Raw genomic sequence first — 25245 nt, forward strand, 5'->3', positions numbered from 1 at the left:
TGTAACAGTCATAAACACATGGCTCACATTTTACACGAACAGTTGGTAACAGGTAGGTTTTTTAAATTAAAATACAGAACGTAGGTACGTTTGAACATTTTATTTTGGTTGTTCCAATGTGATACATGTATGTTTGTGAACTTATCATTTCTGAGAACGCATGCTGAGACAGCGTGATTAATACCACATTAACGCAATAAATGCTCAAAATGGTGTCCGTCAACCTCAATGCATTTGGCAATACGTGTAACGACATTCCTCTCAACAGCGAGTAGTTCGCCTTCCGTAATGTTCGCACATGCATTGACAATGCGCTGACGCATGTTGTCAGGCGTTATCGGTGGATCACGATAGCAAATATCCTTCAACTTTCCCCACAGAAAGAAATCCGGGGACGTCAGATCCGGTGAACGCACGGGCCATGGTATGGTGCTTCGATGACCAATCCACCTGTCATGAAATATTCTATTCAATACCGCTTCAACCGCGCGCGAGCTATGTGCCAGACATCCATGATGTTGGAAGTACATCGCCATTATGTCATGCAGTGAAACATCTTGTAGTAACATCGGTAGAACATTACATAGGAAATCAGCATACATCGCACCATTTAGGTTGCCATCGATAAAATGGGGGCCCATTATCCTTCCTCCCATAATGCCACACCATACATTAACTCGACAAGGTCGCTGATGTTCCACTTGTCGCAGCCATCGTGGATTTTCCGTTGGCCAATAGCGCATATTATGCCGATTTACGTTACCGCTGTTGGTGAATGACGCTTCGTCGCTAAATAGAACGCTTACAAAAAAAATCTGTCGCGACAGCAGCTAAAACACCTACTTGGGCATCATCATTTGTTGCAGGTCGTGGTTGACGTTTCACATGTGGCTGAACACTTCCTGTTTTCTTATATAACGTAATTTTCCGGCGAACGCTCCGGACACTTGGATGATGTCGTCCACGATACCGAGCAGCATACATAGCACACGCCCGTTGGGCCATTCATCAACACGATATCGGTCTTTTCCGCAGTTGGCAAACGGTCCATTTTAACACGGGTAATGTATCACGAAGCAAATACCGTCCGCACTGGCGAAATGTTACGTGATACCTCGTACTTATATGTTTGTGACTATTAGATCGCCATCTATCACAAAGCGAAAAAAGTGGTCCAACTAAAACGTTCATATTTCTTTACCTACTACACGAGTATGTAATAAAAAATGGGGGTTCCTATTTTTAAAAAAACGCCGTTGATATCCGTTTGACCCATGGCAGCGTCATCTAGCAGGACAACCATAGCTCCATCTGGTTTTCTCCTTCAAGCTAGACGAGTTTCGTTCTTTGTAGTTTTTTCGTTTGATACTTGTTTCGTGAGATATTTTGCCCGGTCACCATCAATGAACCACCCTGTATACTGAGTTCCCTCTAGAAACTAAGACTGTTGATATCTTTAAAAATATTGGGTATCTCATAAAAAATGGCTCTGAGCACGATGGGATTTAACATCGATAGTCATCAGTCCTCTAGAACTTAGAACTACTTAAACCTAACTAACCTAAGGGACCGAGCGAGGTGGCGCAGTGGTTAGCACACTGGACTCGCATTCGGGAGGACGAGGGTTCAATCCCGCGTCCGGCCATCCTGATTTAGGTTTTCCGTGATTTCGCTAGATCACTTCTGGCAAATGCCGGGATGGTTCCTTCGAAAGGGCACGGCCGATTTCCTTCCCCATCCTTCCCTAATCCGAGCTTGTGCTCCGTCTCTAATGACCTCGTTGTCGACGGGACGTTAAACACTAATCTCCTCCTAACTAACCTAAGGACATCACACACATCCATGGCCGAGGCAGGATTCGAACCTGCGACCGCAGCGGTCGGGCGGTTCAAGACTGAAGCGCTCGGTCACACCGGCAGGCCGGTATCTGATACATTGATATTTAAAAAGTATCGTTATCGGACTTCGATTGACAGAATAAATGTTTCGTTGTAGCCATATATCGAAGAAAAAAATATCGGCTGCATATTGTAAATATAATGCCAGTTTTAGAACTGTATATTTAAGTATTGCTTTACTATTAGATACTCTGTACATCAAGAAGCTAGCAGCCTGCCTATCCCCCTTAGAGCAAGAATTAAAAGGCAAACGATGCACTTTCACGCTTGGCAATAACCACTTTCCTAACAACGGTACCTGCGTGTAAGTGGCACAATAAAAGGTGTCCGGTGTTCGGTTTCGCCACATATCCGATTTGTCTGGAACACTGCTTGTCGACTTCCCTGTTTTTTCATTTCTATAAATGCCAGCGACCTAGCAATTGTAGTGTCAAAATTGCGTGGTGAAGTTAAACATTGCAGTTTCTGTTGGTAGCGCTGAGCGTCAATTACGTCAGCATTTCCCCTCGCACGTCTCCGTCCACTGCAACGACCAATCTTCTCATTTAGATTTTTGTTCATCATTTTCAGCATCTGTTTTTGAAGAATGCCGATGTGAAGAAGTAGCACACTAGTTGCGTTAAAATTGGTTTGAAAGCTCAAAAAGTAGTAAGACTCCTTCACACGGTGAAAGTAAAACTATGTTCTATTACAATTTCGAAAGAACAATTTCAAATATTTACCGAAAATAGCGAAAAAAACATTAAAACATATATATCGGCCCTCGATATTGCCACTTCGATATCGGTATATGGTGGGAAAAAATGTTCCGATGTATGCCGATATTGTTTGTAAAAATTCTCGATACATAGATATTTTATCAACAGCTCTAGACATCTGTAATTGGAAATGTGAAACACCGTCATTGTGTACCACTCTGTCTACAGGCCACAAGTAGCCCATCGGGACCATCTGACCTCCGTGTCATCCTCAGAGGAGGATGCGGATAGGAGAGGCGTGGGGTCAGCACACCGCTCTCCCGGTCGTTATGATGGTATTCTTGACCGAAGCCGCTACTATTCGGCTATTCGGTACAGTAGCTCCTCAATTGGCAAAACGAGGCTGAGTGCACCCCAAAAAATGGCAACAGCGCACGGCGGCCTGGATGGCCTCCATCCAAGTGCCGACCACGCCCGACAGCGTTTAACTTCGGTGATCTCACGGGAACCGGTGTAGCCACTGCGGCAAGGGTCATCATGTACAGAAAAATTAGACATGCCGATTATACTGAGAGGAAATGAAAAGAGTGAGAAAAATTTTTACAAACTTTTGGGCGGATTTCAAAAACCAAAAAATAATTCCATACTAACAGACGTCTGAAGAACCTTTGTTTTTGAGCTGTTAACAAAAGGCACTTTTATAGCATTTATACATATTTGTACACCTTTTTGTGTGGAGGATCAAATCCAAAATTTTCTAAAAGTATAAACTTTACACAGCATACTGTCACAGTGGTTCACATCAGAGGACAGGTTGAGGGAAGGTAAGGGAGGGAAAGGCTGTAGAGCGGCGCTCTCCTGTTTCAGGTGGAGACAATAGGAGACGCCTACTGCGTGGCCGGCGGTCTGCACAAGCAGTCTTCCACGCATGCGCAGCAGATCGCGTGGATGGCGCTGCTCATGATCGAGACTTGCGCCGCGCACCGCACGCACGACGGCCAGCCCATCAGGGTACGTACACAGCCCAGTCTAGCCCATCTGGCAACCGCGCGAATGGCACACTGCGCCCAGTGAACACCATTCACTCTGTCAACACATCGTGACTGATCATTTCGTGCTAGGACCGTGTCCGCGTTGTGACTTTACAGTAGAAAGGGTCATTAACATGGGAAAGCTGTCACTTCAACTAAATACCTATCGATTACAATTACGAACAACTTAAATTGGAACGATCACGTAGATAATGTTGTGAGGAGCAAACCACAGACTGCGTTTTATTGGCAAGACACTTAGTAGATGCAATAGGTCTACACTACATTTGTTCGTCCTCTGCTAGAGTATTGCTGTGCAGTAATGGATCTGATAACTTGCTGTGACGGAAACTATCAGATAGTATCTTATAGCCCGCACTTTTGAGACACTACTTTGCTCTTTTCATGTCTGTCAACAATCATTATTTCTTCATCATATTTCCGGAATAGTCGGGTTTCTATGGTCCTTACACCTGTTCCCAGCCATCCGTTCAAATGGCTCTGAGCACTATGGGACTCAACTGCTGTGGTCATCAGTCCCCTAGAACTTAGAACTAATTAAACCTAACTAACCTAAGGACATCACACACATCCATGCAGGAGGCAGGATTCGAACCTGCGACCGTAGCAGCAGCGCGGCTCCGGACTGGAGCGCCCAGCCATCCGTGATTAAGTCCTTCAACTCCTGCTAAGTAAACTGGCAGTCTTCGATTGTTCGATGCAGGAATCAATCTTTTCCATTGCTTTATACATCTGTGTGGATCAAGGACTTCCTTGTTTTTCTCCACCCCTGATTGGCCGGTTAAAATCCCTCTGACAAAACCTATGACATTTAGCATTTGTAGCACAAAGGTTCTCATCACGGATACGTTACAACAATTCGCGAGCCCAGTCATCACCTCGCCTTACAGAAACCCCAATAACAGTATGTGTTAATTCAAGTTCCACCACTTTACGAACAATATTTTGCTTTGCATAGGGAAGTCTGCTAAGTTTCTCTCAATTAGCACCAATTTCCTCACTACAATAAAAGCAGTGTTTATCAAAATCAAATACCTTCTTATATGTTCGAAGATTTGACGTTGACAGTGCAGGGCCGTTTTCCAAAGACGAGCTAATCATTTTTGTGTTACTGTACTTTTTCTGACAAGTACTGTGCACTTCACTTACAAAAAGAAAATGGAATCACTTTGACTTTCGAGTGTATGAATGTTTAATAATGCCTAAAACTGAAAAACTAGATGCTTTTGTAACATGAAATTTTTTTCTCTACAACTTTGATGACTTAACATTTGTCATTTGGAGTAGCCATCTTTAAGTTACAGGCGTTGGAGCCGACTTTTTAGCAAAGCTGGTAAAAATATACTAGAATGAGATTTTTACTCTGCAGCGGAGTGTGCGCTGATATGAAACTTCCTGGCAGATTAAAACTGTGTACCTGACAGAGATTCGAACTCGGGACCTTTGCCTTTCGCGGGCAAGTGCTCTACCATCTTAGCTACCCAAGCACGACTCACGCCCCCTTCTCACAGCTTTACTTCCGCCAGTACCTCGTCTCCTACTTCCCAAACTTCACAGAAGCTCTCCTGCGAACCTAGCAGAACAAGCACCCCTGGAGGAAAGGATATTGCGGAGACATGGCTTAACCACAGCCTGGGAGATGTTTCCAGAATGAGATTTTCACTCTGCAGCGGAGTGTGCGCTTCTGTGAAGTTGGGAAAGTAGGAAACGAGGTACCGCCGGAAGTAAAGCTGTGAGAATGGGGCCTGAGTCGTGCTTGGGTAGCCCAGATGGTAGAGCACTTGCTCTGGAAAAGCATCGGTCCTGAGTTCGAGTCTCGGTCCGGCCAACAGTTTTAATCTGCCTGGAAGTTTCAAAAATAAACTAACTTTGACAACTGATTGCGGCCAAACGGCTGCTCCGGTTTTGACATCTAAGTAGGTCATTCGACGCAAAATTTAATGCTCTTTCATTTTGGTAAGGGTAACCATTTCAGTAGGACGCATAGTTTTCGAGTAATGGGCAAACACCTGAAAAAACTGGCTAAATCTCTTGGTTTTTTGGCCACAAAAATTTGTTCCTAGGGTTTTAGAAGTCGAAAACTAGGATTCAACAGATTCTCAACTACATATACAAGATAAAAAAAAATAAAATCTACTTCATTTTTTTTGCAAACAAATGGCTTGTTTGTGACCCTGTTACTGGACCACACGTAGAAAATGTCTCCCCATCGTATCCCACATCTGCTCGATGCAATTTAAGTCAGGGGAACGGAGAGGCCAGGCCATTCGCTGAATATCCTTTCGTTCCAACAGTTGTTCCATCTCCGCTATTCGATACGGTCACACATTGTCATCCACAAAAATGAAGTCAAGGCCGAATGCACCCCTGGAAAAATGCACCTGGGGAAGGAGTACAGTCTCACAATAAAGTTGACCAGTGAGTGCACCGTGTTCAAAGATGTGGATATCAGCACGCCCACTCAGCATTATGCTTCCCCACACCATAACACTTAGACCACAAAATCGATCATGTTCGACAATGTCCCTGGGAGCGTTGCGTGTTTTCACCTCTCTCCATATGAGGGTAGGTACGGAATCACTACTTAGACTGATCCTGCTCTCATCCGAGAAGAGCACGCGCCCCTCCTCCTCTTTGATCCAGTCCCTACGTTCTTTGGACCATCCCAAACGTTGCTGCCGATGTGCGTGTGTCAACGCAACACAACTTACTGACAAATCGGTCATCCCCACGCAGTCGCCGTGCCACTGAGGAGCGTGTCATTGCGTGTCTTGCACTCCTGTTAAAAATGGTTACAATTGTACCGTCTGTCTGACGTGAGTCCCTTCTTGCCTGTTGTAGGGTGTAACGATGATCTGCTGCTGCAGTTCGCCGTGGTCGAACATCTCCTCTCCTTTTGGCACCAGTGCTTGTGGTTTTAAACGCTCCCCACGCATCTGAAACAATGCAATGGGACCACACACGTTACACTTCGTCCTTCTTCCAGCTTCCCAATGATTCATCCCGTGTGAGGTCATCCAAATGTGTCCGGGCTATGTTGTAATGAAGAACGCCACCACAGTGCACCATAGCTGCTCGCTGCTTCACACACACACACACACACACACACACACACACACACACACAGTCTTTTCCTCTTCCTTCAAGTGCCTCATGCTGATGGGCCGGCGTCATTTGACACTGCAGTTAGGCTGATCTCACGTCATATGACGCCCACCTTTCTGTACACTATTTGGAGACCTCTGGTAATATGCTACCGCACTTTCATTCATTTCCACCTAGTAGTTAATATGTTATCTTACTTTACTTACCTTTCCTTAAGTTTTGCAAATATATTACTAACATTTGTGTCTGAAGTTTGCGTTGTACAGAGTCATGTTGTGTTTCTACTTCTATTTGAAACTACCAAAATACTGGGTATATAACAGTGTTTAAATAAAAAATAAAGATAGGTTCCATAAAATTAGGTACTAATGATATTAATTACGCTTGCATATTACATAATAAATCAATAGTTACTCTGAGTAATAAATAAAAGTTAATGATAATTAATTGAAACCCTTAGCTGCCGACAGGTGTTGTTGATATACCTCGATGGGGACAGCTGAAAATGTGTGTCCCGACCGGGACTCAAACCCGGGATCTCCTGCTTACATGCCAGACGCTCTATCCATCTTTTTTTTTCTTCTCTTTCTTTCTTTTCCATTTCGTTCGATATAGTTCGTTGCATTGGGTCTGGTCGGACGTCACAAGACATCCGTTCAAGTTGTTCATTGATTCCGTGATTATATATATATATATATATATATATATATATATATATATATATATATATATATCAGTCCACGAACCTACTACGGTGTCGTAGCAGGCGGAGAGATGATACTCCGACGTGGCGCGTCCCAGGTGGCGGATAGGGGGGTCCTCACCGGCTTGCCGGCGGACTTGAGCGAAATAAAATAGCTCTCGCGGACCAAACACACAACATCAAGAAATCCATTAGTGTCTGTTCTGGTATCCAGCGACTAGTGGTCTGCGTCTGTTTACCTAGTTGGTGCGGCAGTGAAATATGGCTTGATCTCAACAATCAAGTCTGCAATTACCGTGATCTTGTTGAAGGTCACCACAACCAACTTCAACTTGAAGTAATCATGATGGAACAAATGGAAAGAAATTCGCTACCCCAGGCCCCAGTCAACGGACTGGACTTCCCTGGTCATCGGATTCTGGGGGACCAGGAACATCATGAGGAGAAGAGTCGGAGCTTCTCAAAACCTCTTCGCAAGCACTACCTTGGCACTCTCAATGCAAACACTCTGTTCAAACTTGGAAAACTAAAACAACTGACAGACATGCTAGATAAATTTCACATCAAAATTCTTGCCATCCAAGAGACGCGCTTCGTAGATGAAAACCATTTCGACACAGAACATTACAGGATTTACAAAGGTAAACCTGCTGTCAGAAGAGGAACACCATTATTGTTTGGTACAGGGTTTGCAGTACACAAATCAGTCATGGATAACATCATAGACTTCAATTCAATATCAGAACGTATCTCGACACTGTCCTTCAAATCAGGTAATAAAGCATACACAATTATCAACGCACATGCACCTACAAATGACCATAACAGAAAGAAGCCACAAGAAATTGAAGACTTCTGGGAAGACATGGAGGAAGTAACTAACAACGTACCAGAAAGACATGTGAAAATTGTAATGGGTGATTTCAATGCGCAGCTTGGTAAGGAGAGAAAATTCAGAGAAATAACAGGCCCATACTCAGCACATATTCGCACGAACAGAAATGGGGAACATCTCATAAAATATTGTCAAAACTTTAACCTCAAAATCATGTCAACACAATTTCAAAAACCAAGACGAAAACTTACAACATGGAAAGCACCCAACACAGTGTGGGGAGAATTTCAGATTGATCATGTGGCCATATCCAAGAAAAATTCGCGGGAAATTCTAAATGTCAGAACACGTAAAGGAGTCTTCGAGTCTGATCATTATTTGCTACAAGCTAAGATTAGGCCAATCCCAAGACTGAAACAGACAGCGCAAAACAAAATAGTCAAACCTGATCCGGAATACTTGAAGATAAACAGGGATAAAATCGTTGAAGAAATTAATAGGCACCCAATAGACACATGGACAGATCTGGCGAAGGCAGTTCAGAAGACTATGTGCTGGGGACAACCACCCAGAAAACGCAAACATAGGTGGTGGAACGCAAAGTGTGATGAAGCCATTGAGAGAAGAAAGCAAGCATGGGACAAGTTCAGTAGCTACAGAAATTCAGAAACATGGAAAGAATTTCACGAAGTTCAGAAACTAGCATCGAAGGAAATCAGAAGGGAAAAACGAGCATATGACAATAACAAACTAAAAGAAATTGAGGAAGATTTCAAAAGAAATAACACATGAAATTTTTACAGAACTTTCAAAGAAAATATTAAGGGCTATCAACCCCCTAGCCTCTGCTTCCGAAGAACAGATGGATCCCTGGAAACAAACACAAAAGAAAACTGTAAAATTCTCAAACATTACTTTGATAAACTTCTTAATTGCAAAAAACCTACAGGAAAATTAACATTCCAAAAGACCACATCTAATGCCGATTCTGATCCACCCACAATAGAAGAGATAGAGGAAATTATAAAACAAATGAAAAATAACAGAGCTGCCGGAGAAGATGGTATTATCGCCGAGATCTGGAAACTCCAAGATGAAAACATCACCAAAAAAATCCATAAGATTATCGCCGAAATTTGGATCACAGAGAAAGTGCCAGAGGAATGGAAATGTGCATTGATCCATCCGTTACATAAAAAGGGTGATAAGTCAGATCCAAACAATTACAGAGGCATTTCGCTAGTACCAGTTACATACAAAATTTTCTCTAAGGTGCTATTAAACAGACTAGAACCACAAGCAGATCTGCAAATTGGGGAATACCAGGCAGGCTTCGGAAAAGGGAGATCATGCATCGAACAGATCTGGAACTTGAGAACACTTTTGAAAGTCAGACAGGCAAGAAACACTGTAGTTACCTTTGTGGACTTTAAAAAAGCATATGATTCCATAGACAGACAGACACTCTTTGACGTACTGGAAGAATATGGTATCGACAGAAAAACCAGGGCACTTATACAACAGACGCTTACAGACACTACCTCCAAGATTAAGTTCATGGGAGAAATTTCGGAACCCTTCCACATACACACAGGTGTCCGACAAGGAGACGGGCTCTCACCAATCCTGTTCAACATGGTGTTAGACAAAATTATCAAGCAGTGGGAGGAACAAGTTAAAGGAATACAGCTGGGAAGAACACGTGAAACCAAAACAATCATAAAATGTCTGGCATTTGCAGATGATATAGCCATACTCAGCAATAATACACAGGAGGCAAAGGAAGCACTGGAATGCTTGCATGAAATAGCTGCCAAAACAGGTCTGCAGGTATCTTACGAGAAGACACAATATATGGAACGACAGACCAACAATGTACACACCATGCATACGGTATATGGATCCGTAGAAAGAGTCGAAAAATTTAAGTATTTAGGGGAGTACATACAAATGGGAGGATCAAACAAGGCGGCTAACATGGAACGAACGAAGAAGCTCCAGAAGGCATACAAACTCACATGGTCACATTATAATAAGAAAAGCATATCGAGGCAGGCCAAACTTAGGCACTACAAAACAGTTGTATTACCAGAAGCATTGTACGCGTCAGAAACAACCACAATTGGAGCATCAGGCATCATAGACACAAAAAAATAGAACGCAAAATTCTCAGAAAAATATTTGGACCAATTCACAGAGATGGCATATGGATGAAGCGACCTACCAAAGAGCTGTACCAGCACACTGACAGACTAACAGACGCGATCAGAAAACGCAGATTAACTTTCTATGGGCACATACAGAGAATGGACAACAACCGACTTACAAAGAAAATTTTTGATGTAGTAAACAGCTCAAGCAAGAAAACAAATTGGTATCATGAAATAGACGAAGACTTAAGGCAGATAGGGATCAACAGGCAAATGATAAGGAGACAGGAAATACTTCAGAAACAAAGTTAGGAGTGCAAAATTTATTGTAAAGGAGAGAAAGAAGAAAGGAACATTGTGGACAGAGCAAAGGAAACAGGAGCACAGCCAAAGGATGAAGAGATTTTGGGAAGAGAAGAGGAAGAAAGGAAAGAAGTGAAAATTGTGTCATCATGTGATTTTCGAGTTCAAACACTGTCCATAAGGGCAACAATGAAATGAATGAATGAATATATATATCAGAAAGCACACAGCCCTCTGACCGAACACGCTGAGCAACCGTGCCGGCTGTCCATCTGAGCCACCGAGGACACAGATGAATAGTGCGACTGCAGGGACTTATCCCTTGCACGCTCCCCGTGAGACCCACATTCCCAACTGTCCAAAATCTACATACGTAATGAACCTAATATGTTTTTGCCCATCCACTCATTACTCGCGCACACTAAGGTGACGATTCTCGTAATAGTCATCAATGGTATCTGTTCTTTCGAGAACAGTTACTATCTTCATATATATATATATATATATAAAGGCTACCCAGCCATTGACCTTCGTCTGTGCGAATGCGCACAGGTTGCCCGAACTCTTACGGGAATAGCCACCTTAGTGGATGGGCAAATACATATTAGGTACATTACGTATGTAGATTGTGGACAGTTGGGAATGTGGGTCTCACGGAGAGCGTGCAAGGGATAAGTCCCTGCAGTCGCACTATTCATCTGTGTCCTCGGTGGCTCAAATGGATGTCGGCACGGTAGCTCAGCGTTTTCGGTCAGAGGGTAAGCTGCTCTCTGTAATAAAAGAACGGAGTTAACGGATCAACAACGAACTTAAACGGATGTCTTACGACGTCCGCCCCGAGCAGATGCAGCGAACGAAACCGAACAAAATGAGATTTTAAAAAATGCATAGAGTGTCTGGCAAGTAAGCAGGAGATCTCGGGTTCGAGTCCCGATCGGGGCACAGATTTTTAGCTGTCCCCATCGAGGTATATCAACAACACCTATCGGCAGCTGAGGGTTTCAATTAATTATTATTTATTCTAGAAAAGGTGCACGGTCATCAATGGTATCTGTTCCTTCGAGAACAGTTACTAAAAGAGTGCATCGCATTTTCTGATCAGTTCGTCTAGGTCTCCTACATTACAAGTTCCACAAGTTGGGGACTCTAAAAATGTGGTTAGCGGCCAAACCTGCTCTAGAGCCATCATGAGCAAGACGTTGGAGACTGGCAGCGTACCGGTGTCTGGGTAGTTCAGAGACTGTCCACTGAGGTAGCGGCGCTGTGCTCTGTTGCAGATGCGCGTCGGCCTGCACACGGGCGCCGCGCTGGCTGGTGTGGTGGGGCGCGTGATGCCCCGCTACTGCCTGTTCGGCCACCACGTCACCATGGCCAACAAGTTCGAGTCGAGCAGCGAGCCGCTGCGGGTCAACGCCAGCCCCACCACCTACCAGTAAGTCAACCAACCTCATAAGCACCACTGTCACCAGTAGCCGCTAGACATCCACTACTGGACCAGGCATGCTTCTAGAGTTTTCCATGCGTTATGGTCTTCATCTGTACACTTCTACGTTATCCCTGCTTGTTTTGTAATGCATCTTCCACTGGGCTGTCGCATCGGTCATTTTTTTTTATGTCTTGGGATCCAGCAAAGAACTTCCTTGAGCCGTACCATCACTTCTGACTACATCTTCCACCCACCTCCATTTAACCTCCCTCGCAGTTGCCATTATAGACTCCACTACAATGGACTCCTGATCCATTCTTTTTTCAAATGGTTCAAATGGCTCTGAGCGCTATGGGACATAACTTCTGAGATCATCAGTCCCCTAGAACTTAGAACTACTTAAACCTAACTAATCTAAGGACATCACACACATCCCTGCCCGAGGCAGGATCCGAACCTGCGACCGTAGCGGTCGCTCGGTTCCAGATTGTAGCGCCTAGAAACGCTCGACCACCCCGGCCGGCATTCTTTTTTCCCTATCTCTCTTATTGTTCTAGTTGTGGTCCTCAGTCGTAAAACTGATTTTATACCATTCTCAACGCCAGCCTGTCGTGCGCAAGCCTCTTCACTTCAGCATAACTACCTATCGAGGTGGCGCAGTGATAAGAAACTGGACCGGCATTCAGGAGCAGTTCCGGCCCGGCCATATGCCATATGTATATTTCCGTAGCTACCCTAAATCACTTAAGGGGAGGTTTACTATCTTTGGCCCGAAAAATACATGTTCTTTGAGAATTTTTTTCTCGGGATGTGTTACAGATATCAGTGTCAAATTAGGTCAAAATGTTTATTGATATTTCCTCTACAAACTGAAATTTTTTCGACCGGAAATATCGAAGAGCAAGGGCGGAAGCGCCGTCGGAACGAAACAAAATTTCAATGTAGACCTCCACGCGTGGTATGTCACAGGTCAGCCGGCTCGTCTGAAATCAAAATTGAGTTGACGTTAGCGTAGTATATAAGATTCCTTAGGAGTTGTACCTAACTTGAGTTATTTGGCCCATAGGAAACAAAAAGGCGGCCATTTGAAAAAAATAGGGTTTTTTCATCGATTTTTCGACTTCGTCGGCCAAGTAGAAATATTTATTGTTGATAGATCGGAATAAAAGTGGTACAACTCCTTGACAATTTAGTTAGCTTCGTTGGAAACAAAGAATCATGCCAATCGATTCAGTAGATTTGAAGTTACCATACCACTCGATAAAAAGAAAGTCATTTCTAGAAAAACGCATTTGAAGTTTTGACTACATATAAATGCAATATTATGCAACTTACGTTCAATCTGCTATTCCGGGTCCCTAAAATAGTCCTTCCTCTTCCTCACAGAGGGCGTTCTGCTCGATCTGGGCCATCCTGCGCTGCTCCAGAGCCGCTCGTGCGGCCGGTGGTGACAAGCGGTTTTCTGCCGCTTGAATTCGGTGGTCGTCCGAATGCTTGGCGAACTGCGTCGAATAGAGTGCCAGGGTGACGTCCATCGTTGTCATGGTCTTCAGAATTGCTGGATACCCTTCGTTGAAGCTGCTCACTGCCACGAAAGTCGCAATCTCCACACTCTTCGCGCCAGAATGCAAATGCTTGGGAGCAAAGTTCCAAACACTCGCGTTCAAACTTTCATTTGAATTTTGTGTGTTTCCCCGCAAGCACCGGTACAATAACTCTTCATCCGAAAGAAAAAAATTGGTGTTGCCAAAGGCCGATTTCAGGTAGGTGCATTTTTTTGTTCAACCGATAGTAACAAACATTTCCGTTCCATAGTCGGAAAAGCCGTTTCAGGGGTGGGTTCTAAACACTTTTATGGATCCAAAAATGCAATTTTTTAAAAATCCATTTTTTGAACCAAAAGATAGTAAACCTTTCCCTAAAGCAAATATCGGGTTGGTTCCTTTGAAAGAGCATGGGCGACTTTCTTCCCTATTTTTCCCCAATCCAATCTTGTGTTCCGTCCCTAACAACGTCGACGTCAGGACATCAAGTCCTAATCTTCCTCCTTGTTCTCTCTCTGCAACTTTCAGACCACACACTTACTTCTTTTAGTTAATTAGTGCTATAATTTTCTTTTTTCAAAAAATGGTTCAAATGGCTCTGAGCACTATGGGACTTAACATCTGTGGTCATCAGTCCCCTAGAACTTAGAACTAATTAAACCTAACTAACCTAATGACATCACACACATCCATGCCCGAGGCAGGATTCGAACCTGCGACCGTAGCAGTCGCGCGGCTCCGGACTGCGCGCCTAGAACCGCTAGACCACCGCGGCCGGCTTTCTTTTTTCCCCCGTTCAGTTGAGCACCTGTTCATTAGTTATCCGATCTACCTATTCAGTCCTCAGCGTTCATCTTAGTGCGAACTTTAAGAATCAACTATTCTCTTCTTCACTGAACTTTTAACCGTCTACGTTTCACTTCTGCTCAAAACTTGGCCCCAGACAAGTACCTTCAGAAAAGGCTTCCTAATACCCCCTAAGAGAAAAAAAAAGTCACATCACGAAGGAGCCAAGCAAATTAGTCACAAACTGATATCGATACAAGTATCGACGGAAAATGCAAAACTGTACACTTTAGCTGCTGATGAATAAATGTGTGACACTACAGCAAAATTTCACCGCTCTGGTGGCAAGGATGATAAAAAGGGGCATGTGGATACCAGGGCATGGAGTCTTTCCGAATTTCATTCCGTGTTCAGTTGGACAGCAACTATGACTCGCAGACAGACACGTGAAGAGTACATGCAGATATCAGAATTTGAGAAATGACGTGTAGTTGGACTCAAAGAAATCAGTTGGAGTAATGGGCAAACCACCTGACATTTGAATAGGAGCGATGCCATCGTTCGACGACGTTGGCAGGAATTGGGGAACTATGGCCGAATGCAGCGTCAAGAAGGCAGTGGTCAAGCTAGAGAGACGACAGAACACTAGGACTGGGCAGTAGCCACTCAGAGCCCCAGACTCATCATTGCCATCGATGCCACGTGCAACTGGTGTTTCAGTGACCACAAGGACCATTAACAGGCGGCTCAGCTCACAGAAAAGGGGCTGAGCTCAAGGCGATCCTTGCACCGTTTCCGTTGAACTCTACGCACCAACAAGCCTTTTGCAGAGATGTCGGGCACATTTGGCCTGCAATATCATTAACTGCAGTAGAATTGTCTTCAGTGATGAATCCGTCTTAGAAACAAGCCCCCGTGACCAGCGAAGGAATGCCTGGAGACGTTCCCAGTAGCGGTGGGATACCAATACCTGACTGTCACCCATTATACGGCCCGACAACCAGGAGTAATATTCTGTGGTGCCATTTCATTTCATAGCAGGACCGTTCTGGTAGTTATCCACGGCATCCTTCCAGCACAGCTGTACGTCGACGATATTCTACGCCGTTTTGTTGCCCTTCATTGCAAGCGATCCTGGACTTACATTCCAGCAAAATAATGCCCCTCATGCACAAAGCGAGAGTTCTACTGCATGTCTTCGTGCTTACCAAACCCTGCCTTGGCCAGAAAGGTCGCCGGATCTCATCCATATTGAGAATGCTTAGAGCATTTTGGGCAAGACACTTCAAGCATCTCGGGATTTTAACGATCTGACGTAGCAGTTGGATAGAATTTGGCACGATATCACTCAGGAAGACATCCAACAGCTCTGTCAATCGATGCCAAACCGAATAACTGCTTGCGCAATGGCCAGAGGTGATCAAACGCCTTATTGACTTCCTCAATTTGTGAAGCTTTTCTCTTGAATAACTCATCACGTTTTTCTGAAACTGAAATCATTTGTTCGTCTATACATGTACATCATATCTACCGGTTTCCGTCCCATTCGGATAATTCCTTCGTGGTGCGAATTCTTTTTCTTTTTCTTTTTCTTTTTTTTTTGCCTTCATCTTCTTCTTCCTAGAGTGTATTTCCGATGTTGACAAATTTCTCTTTTTCGTAAGTGCTTTCCTTGCTATTGTAAATCTGCATTTTATACACTACTGGCCATTAAAATTGCTACACCAAGAAGAAAAGCAGATGATAAACGTGTATTCATTGAACGAATATATTACACTAGAACTGACATGTGATTACAGTTTCACGCAATTTGGGTGCATAGATCCTGAGAAATCACTACCCACAACAAGCACCTCTGGCCGTAATAACGGCCTCCATACGCCTGGTCATTGAGTCAAACAGAGCTTGGATGGCGTGTACAGGTACAGCTACCCATGCAGCTTCGACACGATACCACAGTTCATCAAGAGTAGTGACTGGCGTATTGTGACGAGCCAGTCGCTCGGCCACCATTGACCACACGTTTTCAATTGGTGAGAGATCTGGAGAATGTGCTGGCCAGGGCAGCAGTCGAACGTTTTCTGTATCCAGAAAGACCCGTACAGGATTTGCAACATGCGGTCGTGCATTATCCTGCTGAAATGTAGGGTTTCGCAGGGATCGAATGAGGGGTAGAGCCACGGGTCGTAACACATCTGAAATGTAGCGTCCACTGTTCAAAGTGCCGTAAATGCGAACAAGAGGTGACCGAGACGTGTAACCAATGGCACCCTATACCATCACACCGGGTGATACGCCAGTATGGCGATGACGAATACACGCTTCCAATGTGCGTTCATCGCGATGTCGTCAAACACGGATGCGACCATCGTGATGCTGTAAACAGAACCTGGATTCATCCGAAAAGATGACGTTTTGCCATTCTTGCACTCAGGTTCGTCGTTGAGTACACCATCGCAGGCGCTCCCGTCTGTGATGCAGCGTCAAGGGTAACCGCAGCCATGGTCTCCGAGCTGATAGTCCATGCTGCTGCAAACGTCGTCGAACTGTTCGTGGAGATGGTTGTTGTCTTGCAAACGTCCCCATCTGTTGACTCAGGGACAGGGACGTGGCTGCACGATCTGTTACAGCCATGCGGATAAGATGCCTGTCATCTCGACTGCTAGTGATAGAGGCCGTTGGGATCCAGCACGGCGTTCCGTATTACCCTCCTGAACCCACTAATTCCATATTCTGCTAAGTCATTGGGTCTCGACCAACGCGAGCAGCAATGTCGCGATACGATAAACCGTAATCGCGATAGGCTACAATCCGACCTTTATCAAACACGGAAACGTGATGGTACGCATTTCTCCTCCTTACACGAGGCATCACAACAACGTTTCACCAGGCAACGCCGATCAATTGCTGTTTGTGTATGACAAATCGGTTGGAAACTTTCCTCATGTCATCACGTTGTAGGTGTCGCCACCGGCGCCAACCTTATGTGAATGCTCTGAAAAGCTAATAATTTGCATATCACAGCATCTTCTTCCTGTCGGTTAAATTTCGCGTCTGTAGCACGTCATCTTCGTGGTGTAGCAATTTTAATGGCCAGTAGTGTATCTTCTTTAGTCTGTTATGATCAACCATTTTGCTTCCGAAATAACAAAAATTATCTACTACATTTGATGTCTCATTTTCTAACCTAATTCCCCTAATTTCATTCTACAACACTATGTTCGTTAGCCCTTTTCAAATACGTTTCTTTGGTTTCAGAACTTTATAATGACAAGTATGTGTCCTGTGTGGTTTGCAAGGGAGTCTTATACCATTCTCCCTGCAACATAGTGGCAAGTTCAGAAAAGGATGGTTGAGGTGTACAGGGATCACGCACCCTTCTCTCCTAAGTAGACCACAGAGGCTCGATAATACTGAGATTTGGTGTCTGTGGTGACCAGGAAGATGAGACAGTTCATCTTCGTGCCCACAAAACCCGTCCTGAATGATGCAGGCTGTGTGAACAGAGTATCACCATTGAAGAACAGCCATTGTACCATGGGATAGACCTCATCAGCCAAAGTATCATGATGCTTGGCAGTAATGCGACCTAGCAGTAATAGTAGTAGTAGTAGTAGTAGTGGTAGAAGTTTTATTATTCCGTAGATCTCTTTTACAAGGATAATGGACTTATTTTGGTATTAAAATTTAAGAACAATAAAAACAAAGTAATTAATACATACAAATACTTTCACGCTTACATGTTTAACATGAGAAAAATGGACCAAGTAGTCAGCCGTTGCCCAATAGTAGGAACCATCCCGGCATTTCCCTGAATAATTTTAGGGAAATCACTGAAAACCTAAATCAGGTTGGCTGGATGGAGATGGGAGCCTCCACCCTCCGAAATACAAGGCTGCTCAGTTTAAAAAAGTGCTGGCCCATTTGGTTTATCCCTAGTGTACAATACTGTTTTACAAATAGGTTATTTAATACTGTAAAAGGCCAGTGCTATGCTGTTCATTCACTTCTCACTCGCAGTAATAAGAAGGCCCATTGAATATCACGATATGCCTGCTCAAGACATCAGCGAACCCCCTCGATGTTTCACTCTTGGGACGTAAACATGGCCAGAAGTCGGAAACAGTGCGGAATAAGATCCATCCGACCAAATGACGTTCTTTCCATCGCGGGGAAGTCCAGGTTTGGTGGCTTCGGCGCAACGTTTTCCTGTTAGGGTCATTTACATCGCTAACGTGTCGTTCTGAAATTCCAATTCGGCCTGTAATTCCCAGTAACGGAGCTCACTTCGTGTTGTTTTGATGCTGACATGATACGATCAGTTCTGCAGTGACTCTTGTAGATGTCGTCTTATTATTCGTCACAATGCTCTTCAATGGTTGTCTGACACGATCACTCAACATACACTTACGTCCACACTGTGACGTAGCGAATGATGTTTTCCCGCTTTCCCTGTATGGTGTTTAAATCTTCGATACGGTGCCTCTTGAAACGCCGTACACTTCGGCTACCTTCCCTGAGGAAGCGCACACCATACGGGCATCAGTAATGTGTCCACGCTCGAGTGCACTAAGCTCCGACGTAATGCATTCGCACCTTCATAGAACTCGGTTCTGACAACGGCTGACCCATAGTATTGAGAGCAGTGCACAGGTACAAGCCGGCCGGTGTGGCGGAGCGGTTCTAGGCGCTTCAGTCTGGAACCGCGCGACTGCTACGGTCGCAGTTTCGAATCCTGCCTCGGGCCTGGATGTGTGTGATGTCCTTAGGTTAGTTAGGTTTAAGTAGCTCTAAGTTCTAGGGAACTGATGACCACAGCTGTTAAGTCTCATAGTGCTCAGAGCCATTTGAACCATTTTTTTCCTACGGGCCTGGGTTCGATTCCCGGCTGGGTCGGGGATTTTCTCCTGCGCCGATAGAATCCGGACGTCCGCCTTTTCTAAACAAATTCTTGTTTTTAAGCCATGGGAAAATAAACATGGGAGGAACTGCATGACCTAATGCATTTACTGCCAGTTCCACTGTAGCCAATGTTCCTCGTTCAGCAGATGCTATGGCTCCAACTTGCTTCATTCCCTTCTTGGCAATAATTTTCCTCGGCTTTAGCAGTGTGGTAACCCCTGTTTCATCTAAATTATGTATTCTTGAAGGTGGAAATTTATATTTATCCAACACTGTGCTCAGCTTTGTAAAAAAAAGTCAGCAACATTGTGTTTGTTAAATGACGTCGCCCTGCTGGCACTCGTTGACTCCGGTGTTCTTATTGACAAGTGAGGATGTCATTTTAAGAAACCAGTCAGCCAGTCTGGACCAGCTTTTTTATTTTCGTGCCACGGTGGTGGAATATTGCGAGCATTGAATTTCAGTGCACATTCGTACGCTAACTTTTTGACTTCTTCTGGAAGAAGACCAAAGAAAATTGATGCATTGCAACAGATATTCTGCTCACTTATCTTCCTGCTCTTCAGTATAGAGCAATTTTACTTTTTTGTATCCAGTTGCGATATTTTCTACCCCAGATCTTTACTTTTTGACAAATCTGTATAAATTCATATGACAAATATCTAATTCTTTGGCAACAGTTTTTATTTTCCTGCTATCGTTGAGAACTGCATCTGATGCTTTTTTCATCATCTCCTCTGACACAGAACTTCGTGTTGTTTTCCGGGTATACATCCTCATACTACACAAGAAAAGAATAACGATATTTATATTCCATTGCTGGTACAAATGAACTGGTGCAAGTTGTTCCGAGGTCACAACGTGCACCCGAAAACGGAGCATCTAGCCCATGTTGGAATATAAGCAAGATATTGGTTACAATACGAAATATAGGTAATTTACGCATTGTGTACCAAAACAATAGATAAATCCTTACAATAAAACACTGAAACACTAAAAGCTACTCGTTAAAATTCGTGAGATACATAAAAAATACCAAATACGAAAATATTTACTTAAGTGAGCCAGCGACGCACGTGCTGTCGTTCCGATGTTCCGGGGACCACTGGCCTGTTTACGATGGCTGCCGTCGGTGCGCTGTGGCATTTCATTTCACGAAGTGTTTATTTCATATTCATATCTCTTTCCCTCGCGGAGCTATTTCAATCGGAACGACTTACCTCGATAACTTCTAGCCCCGCTCTCCCCTACGTCATTGATTACCCTACTTATCACCATCCCACCTTCGTCGTCTGAAATTAGAAAGTGAAATTAGCTTTCCTCCTCATTGTTCCATCGTTAACTTCTTCTCAACGTTATCCTGCTGCTGCTGTTCATGTATGCGTACGCTCCAAAACTCGTTGATCTTGGTCCATTTGGTACTTCATCAATATCTCCATGTTACCTATTGTAAAGCTCACAATGAAGTGTTCTTGATATTTTATTGGCAGCAGAGTTAAGTAACCTCCATTCTTCGGTATCTTGACCTATTCTACCCATCTACATCCATATTCTGCAAAACCACTGCCAAGTGCATGGCAGAGGCTACTTCCCATTGTACCAGTTATTACGGTTCCTTCCCGCTCCTGTCACATATGGAGGGCGGGAGGAATGGCTGTTCAAATGACCCTGTGAGTGCTGTAATTAATCTTATTCTCAGGAGTCCTGACGGAGTGGAACATAGAGAGTTGTGGTACATTGCTAGTTTCATCATCGAAGGTCGGTTCTTGAAACTTTGTAAATTGGCTTTCCCGGGATAGTTTGCGTCTACCTTCAAGTAGTGTCTGCCAAATCAGTTTCTTCAGAATCACTGTGATACTGTCTCATGGGTCAAACATACCTGCTCTTCTCCTTCCACATTCAATATCCCTTGTTAGTTCTGTATTGTATGGTTCCCACATACTTGAATAACATCCTTGGATGGGTCGCACGAGTGGTTTGCAAACTATCTCATTTGTAGACCGAATGCATATCCCTAGTATTCTACCAGTAAACTGAAGTCCCACACGTAATCTACCTATGACTGCGTCTATGTGATCATTCCATTTCATATCTCTACATCGTTTTACAGCGAGGTATTTCTTTGAGCTGACCAATTCCATATGTGACTCGTTGGCACTATAGTCATAGGATACCACGATATTTCGTTTTGTGAAGTGCACGAGTTTACGTTTTTGTGCATATTCACTCTCAAGTTCAAATCATTCATTACGTTTCCCCGTTCTAGTTGGTGGAAATTACAATGAGGCAGTCCAAGTTCAGGCGTCACTGTTTCTTCGCAATCGCAGAGAGCCGTTGTCCATCTCCCCATCCTGTGTAAGTGGACGGGGTACGGATCACATCCAGTAAAAATGTGCACCATTTCTTTAGCTCGATCATTTAGGCGCTCTCGTAGTCTACCTTTAATACTTGAAATAAAGGTATACACACAGCTACCGATGGTCCTACCGCTCCAGTCGTGCACCCGTTCGTCTGTTCTCCAGGCCTGTATTTGAATTTTATTACCGTAGCTTGCACATCATCGAGGCTGTCTTGACGTAACTGGTAGCACGCTGCTACATATCGTATCTGAATGCAGGTTAGGCAGATCTCCAACACTGCCAGTTCAGCTTCGACAGGTGCTGTAACAATGGTCTCTGTAAGCCCGCGTTGATACACCAATAAACAGAGTAGCTTCATTCAAGCGTTGTCATGGACGCATCCAAACAAAATATCTTCTTTCTGTTATGTCTACATGTTGACCCATTTTATTTCGCGTATTCCACACAATGAACTGGCACTTACTCACCACATCATTGCCATGACTAACCTTAATGGAGGAGGGTCACATAATCGCTTGGTATCAATTCCACAGCGTTCCAAAACTACCAGTGTTCTCTCTTAATGGGACAGCTATCATTTTGTCTGGCAAGCTTGTGAGGCAGCGAAGAAAAAAAAAACAACCAGCTGTTGGTTTCCACAGGTGGCTGTCGCAGACGGAGGGCTTCCAGTTCGAGGCGCGGCCGCGAGAGTGCCTTCCGCGGGGCTTCCCCGACGACGTGGAGGGCACGGCGCACTTCGTGCTGGGCTACTGCCACCCTTCGCTGCCCGCCGACCGGCCTCTGGTCGAACACATCGACACCGCCCAGCGAGAGCTGCTGGGTCACTGAATACCGGCCACACTGCTCGTCCTGGTGTGGCGGCACTCAGGGACCCTTCCAGCAACACAAGGAGCGCACTTCAGTCTAAACGGTGGAACTACAGCGCTGAAGTGCTTCAGGGAACTGTATCACATTGAATACGTTGATGGAGAAAAAAGGAACATCGCCAAACGATATGTAAACAGGGTGTATTATAATCAGTAGCCAAAACTGACGCAAGTGAAAGTATATGACAGCAGTGTTGTATTCTCGTCGCCACTGTAGTCTTGTACCATAGTAATCAAGGGAGAGGCTGTTCTTTGGTGTCAGGTATCCTCTTTCTACAACACAACTGCACACATGTATTCTTTATTTACTTGAACAGAAAGCTACCTATCTTGAGAGAGTCCATGTATTCTGTAACAGTCCACGTTGGCCTCAGTGCTGGTGAAGTATACATCCCACTATGCAGTGCATGACAGACGCCGAAATAGGATGGAGTTAGTATGCCAGTGACTGAGCTAGTGACTGAGCGACTGTGCAAGTGACTGAGACTGCTGACTGAGGCTGAGACCGGTCAGCGGCGGCGATCTAATTACTTGCGGTCGCGTGGGCGTTGGCGGGGCGTTGCTTGCGAGTCAGTCTTTGGCCTCTCTCCTGATAGGTGCGCTTGATCCAGTGCCTACTATCGATCTTCTTGTAACATCTCTGCTGATTGGTGTGCTGGCGACAGCTTACGTGAGCCCAAGCACAAGAAGAAAAGCTCCAGTGAACATTTGTACACAAACGATCCATTTTTAGAGATAAATTCTAATGTTTGGTTACGACTCACCACTGACTTCAGTATCAACTATTGTCATAGTTAGTACTAAAATATCTGAAACGCGGTCTCTCTGATTAAATCCTTACCTTATTGGACTCAAACTTCATCCCTGATGCATGTTTGGGAAATGTATTACATGCCTGACGGTACACCAACACATTTTGCTTGTGATGTAAGACACTAATGTAAGTGCATTACTATTTGAAGATGATACAGTAATTACACAACAAACTGAAGATGAGCTCCAGCGAGTCGTACATAGGCTGAAGCAATTCCAGTATCGACAGAACATAATCATAAAATTTCATTACATTAGATGAAGGCTATGGCCTTTCAAGGTAAATACCCAGTAGATCGAAAATAGTAATTACCAACAACGAATCTGACAGTAGAATGCTATAAAAGTGTTAGAATAGTGAAGTGATTTAACAGGTGTCACATTTTAAACATCAGGGCTGTGACGCGAGCTACGATTATCATGTTGATCTACAAGAAAAGATGCACAAATTTCAAGTAATTTGTGCAACAGTGCGCAGAACACTTCACTACAAAACCCCTGTTGTTGTTGTTGTGGTCTTCAGTCCTGAGACTGGTTTGATGCAGCTCTCCACGCTACTCTATCCTGTGCAAGCTTCTTCATCTCCCAGTACGTACTGCAGCCTACATCCCTCTGAATCTCCTTAGTGTATTCATCCCTTGGTCTCCCTCTACGATTTTTACCCTCCACGCTGCCATCCAATAGTAAATGGTGATCCCTTGGTGCCTCAGAACATGTCTTACCAACCGATCCCTTCTTCTAGTCAAGTTGTGCGACAAACTCCTCTTCTCCCCAATGCTACTCAGTACCTCCTCATTAGTTATGTGACCTACCCATCTAATCTTCAGCATTCTTCTGTAGCACCACATTTCGAAAGCTTCTATTCTCTTCTTGTCCAAACTAGTTATCGTCCATGTTTCACTTCCATACATGGCTACACTTCATACATATACTTTCAGAAACGACTTCCTGACACTTAAATCTATACTCGATGTTAACAAATTTCTCTTCTTCAGAAACGCTTTCCTAGCCATTGCCAGTCTACATTTTATATCCTCTCTACTTCGACCATCATCAGTTATTTTGCTCCCCAAATAGCAAAACTCCTTTACTACTTTAAGTGTCTCATTTCCTAATCTAAGTCCTTCAGCATCAACAGACTTAGTTCAACTACATTCCATTATCCTCGTTTTGCTTTTGTTGATGTTCATCTTATATCCTCCTTTCAAGACACTGTCCATTCCGTTCAACTGCTCTTCCAAGTCCTTTGCTGTCTCTGACAGAATCACAATGTCATCGGCGAACCTCAAAGTTTTTATTTCTTCTCCATGGACTTTAATACCAACTCCGAATTTTTCTTTTGTTTCCTTTACTGCTTGCGCGATATACAGATTGAACAACATCGGGGAGAGGCTACAACCCTGTCTCACTCCCTTCCCAACCACTGCTTCCCTTTCATGTCCCTCGACTCTTATAACTGCCACCTGGTTTCTGTACAAATTGTAAACAGCATTTCGCTCGCTGTGTTTTACCCCTGCCACCTTCAGAATTTGATTGAGAGTATTGCTGTCAACATTGTCAATAGCTTTCTCCAAGTCTACTAATGCTAGACACGTAGGTTTGCCTTTTCTTAATCTAGCTTCTAAAATAAGTCGTAGTATCAGTATTGCCTCACGTGTTCCCATATTTCTACGGAATCCAAACTGATCTTCCCCGAGGTCGGCTTCTACCAGTTTTTCCATTCGTCTGTAAAGAATTCGCGTTAGTATTTTGCAGCCGTGACTTATTAAACTGATAGTTTGGTAACTTTCACATCTGTCAACGC

General features: G+C 44.1%; 1 protein-coding gene across 1 annotated transcript in view; it reads left to right on the forward strand.

Moving 5' to 3' along the window:
- The window catches only part of LOC124709041 (head-specific guanylate cyclase-like), a 162632-nt gene extending 138616 nt beyond the window's left edge, over window positions 1–24016 (forward strand). The window contains exons 6-8 of the mRNA XM_047240686.1: window positions 3464–3607; window positions 12022–12176; window positions 22404–24016. Of these exons, the coding sequence (XP_047096642.1) occupies window positions 3464–3607; window positions 12022–12176; window positions 22404–22590 (486 nt within the window). The 3' untranslated portion in view covers window positions 22591–24016. The remainder of the gene's footprint in view (window positions 1–3463; window positions 3608–12021; window positions 12177–22403) is intronic.
- The last annotated feature ends 1229 nt before the right edge of the window (window positions 24017–25245 follow it).

This window comes from Schistocerca piceifrons, chromosome 7 (genome assembly GCF_021461385.2).
Source record: "Schistocerca piceifrons isolate TAMUIC-IGC-003096 chromosome 7, iqSchPice1.1, whole genome shotgun sequence".
Lineage (NCBI taxonomy): Eukaryota > Metazoa > Arthropoda > Insecta > Orthoptera > Acrididae > Schistocerca > Schistocerca piceifrons.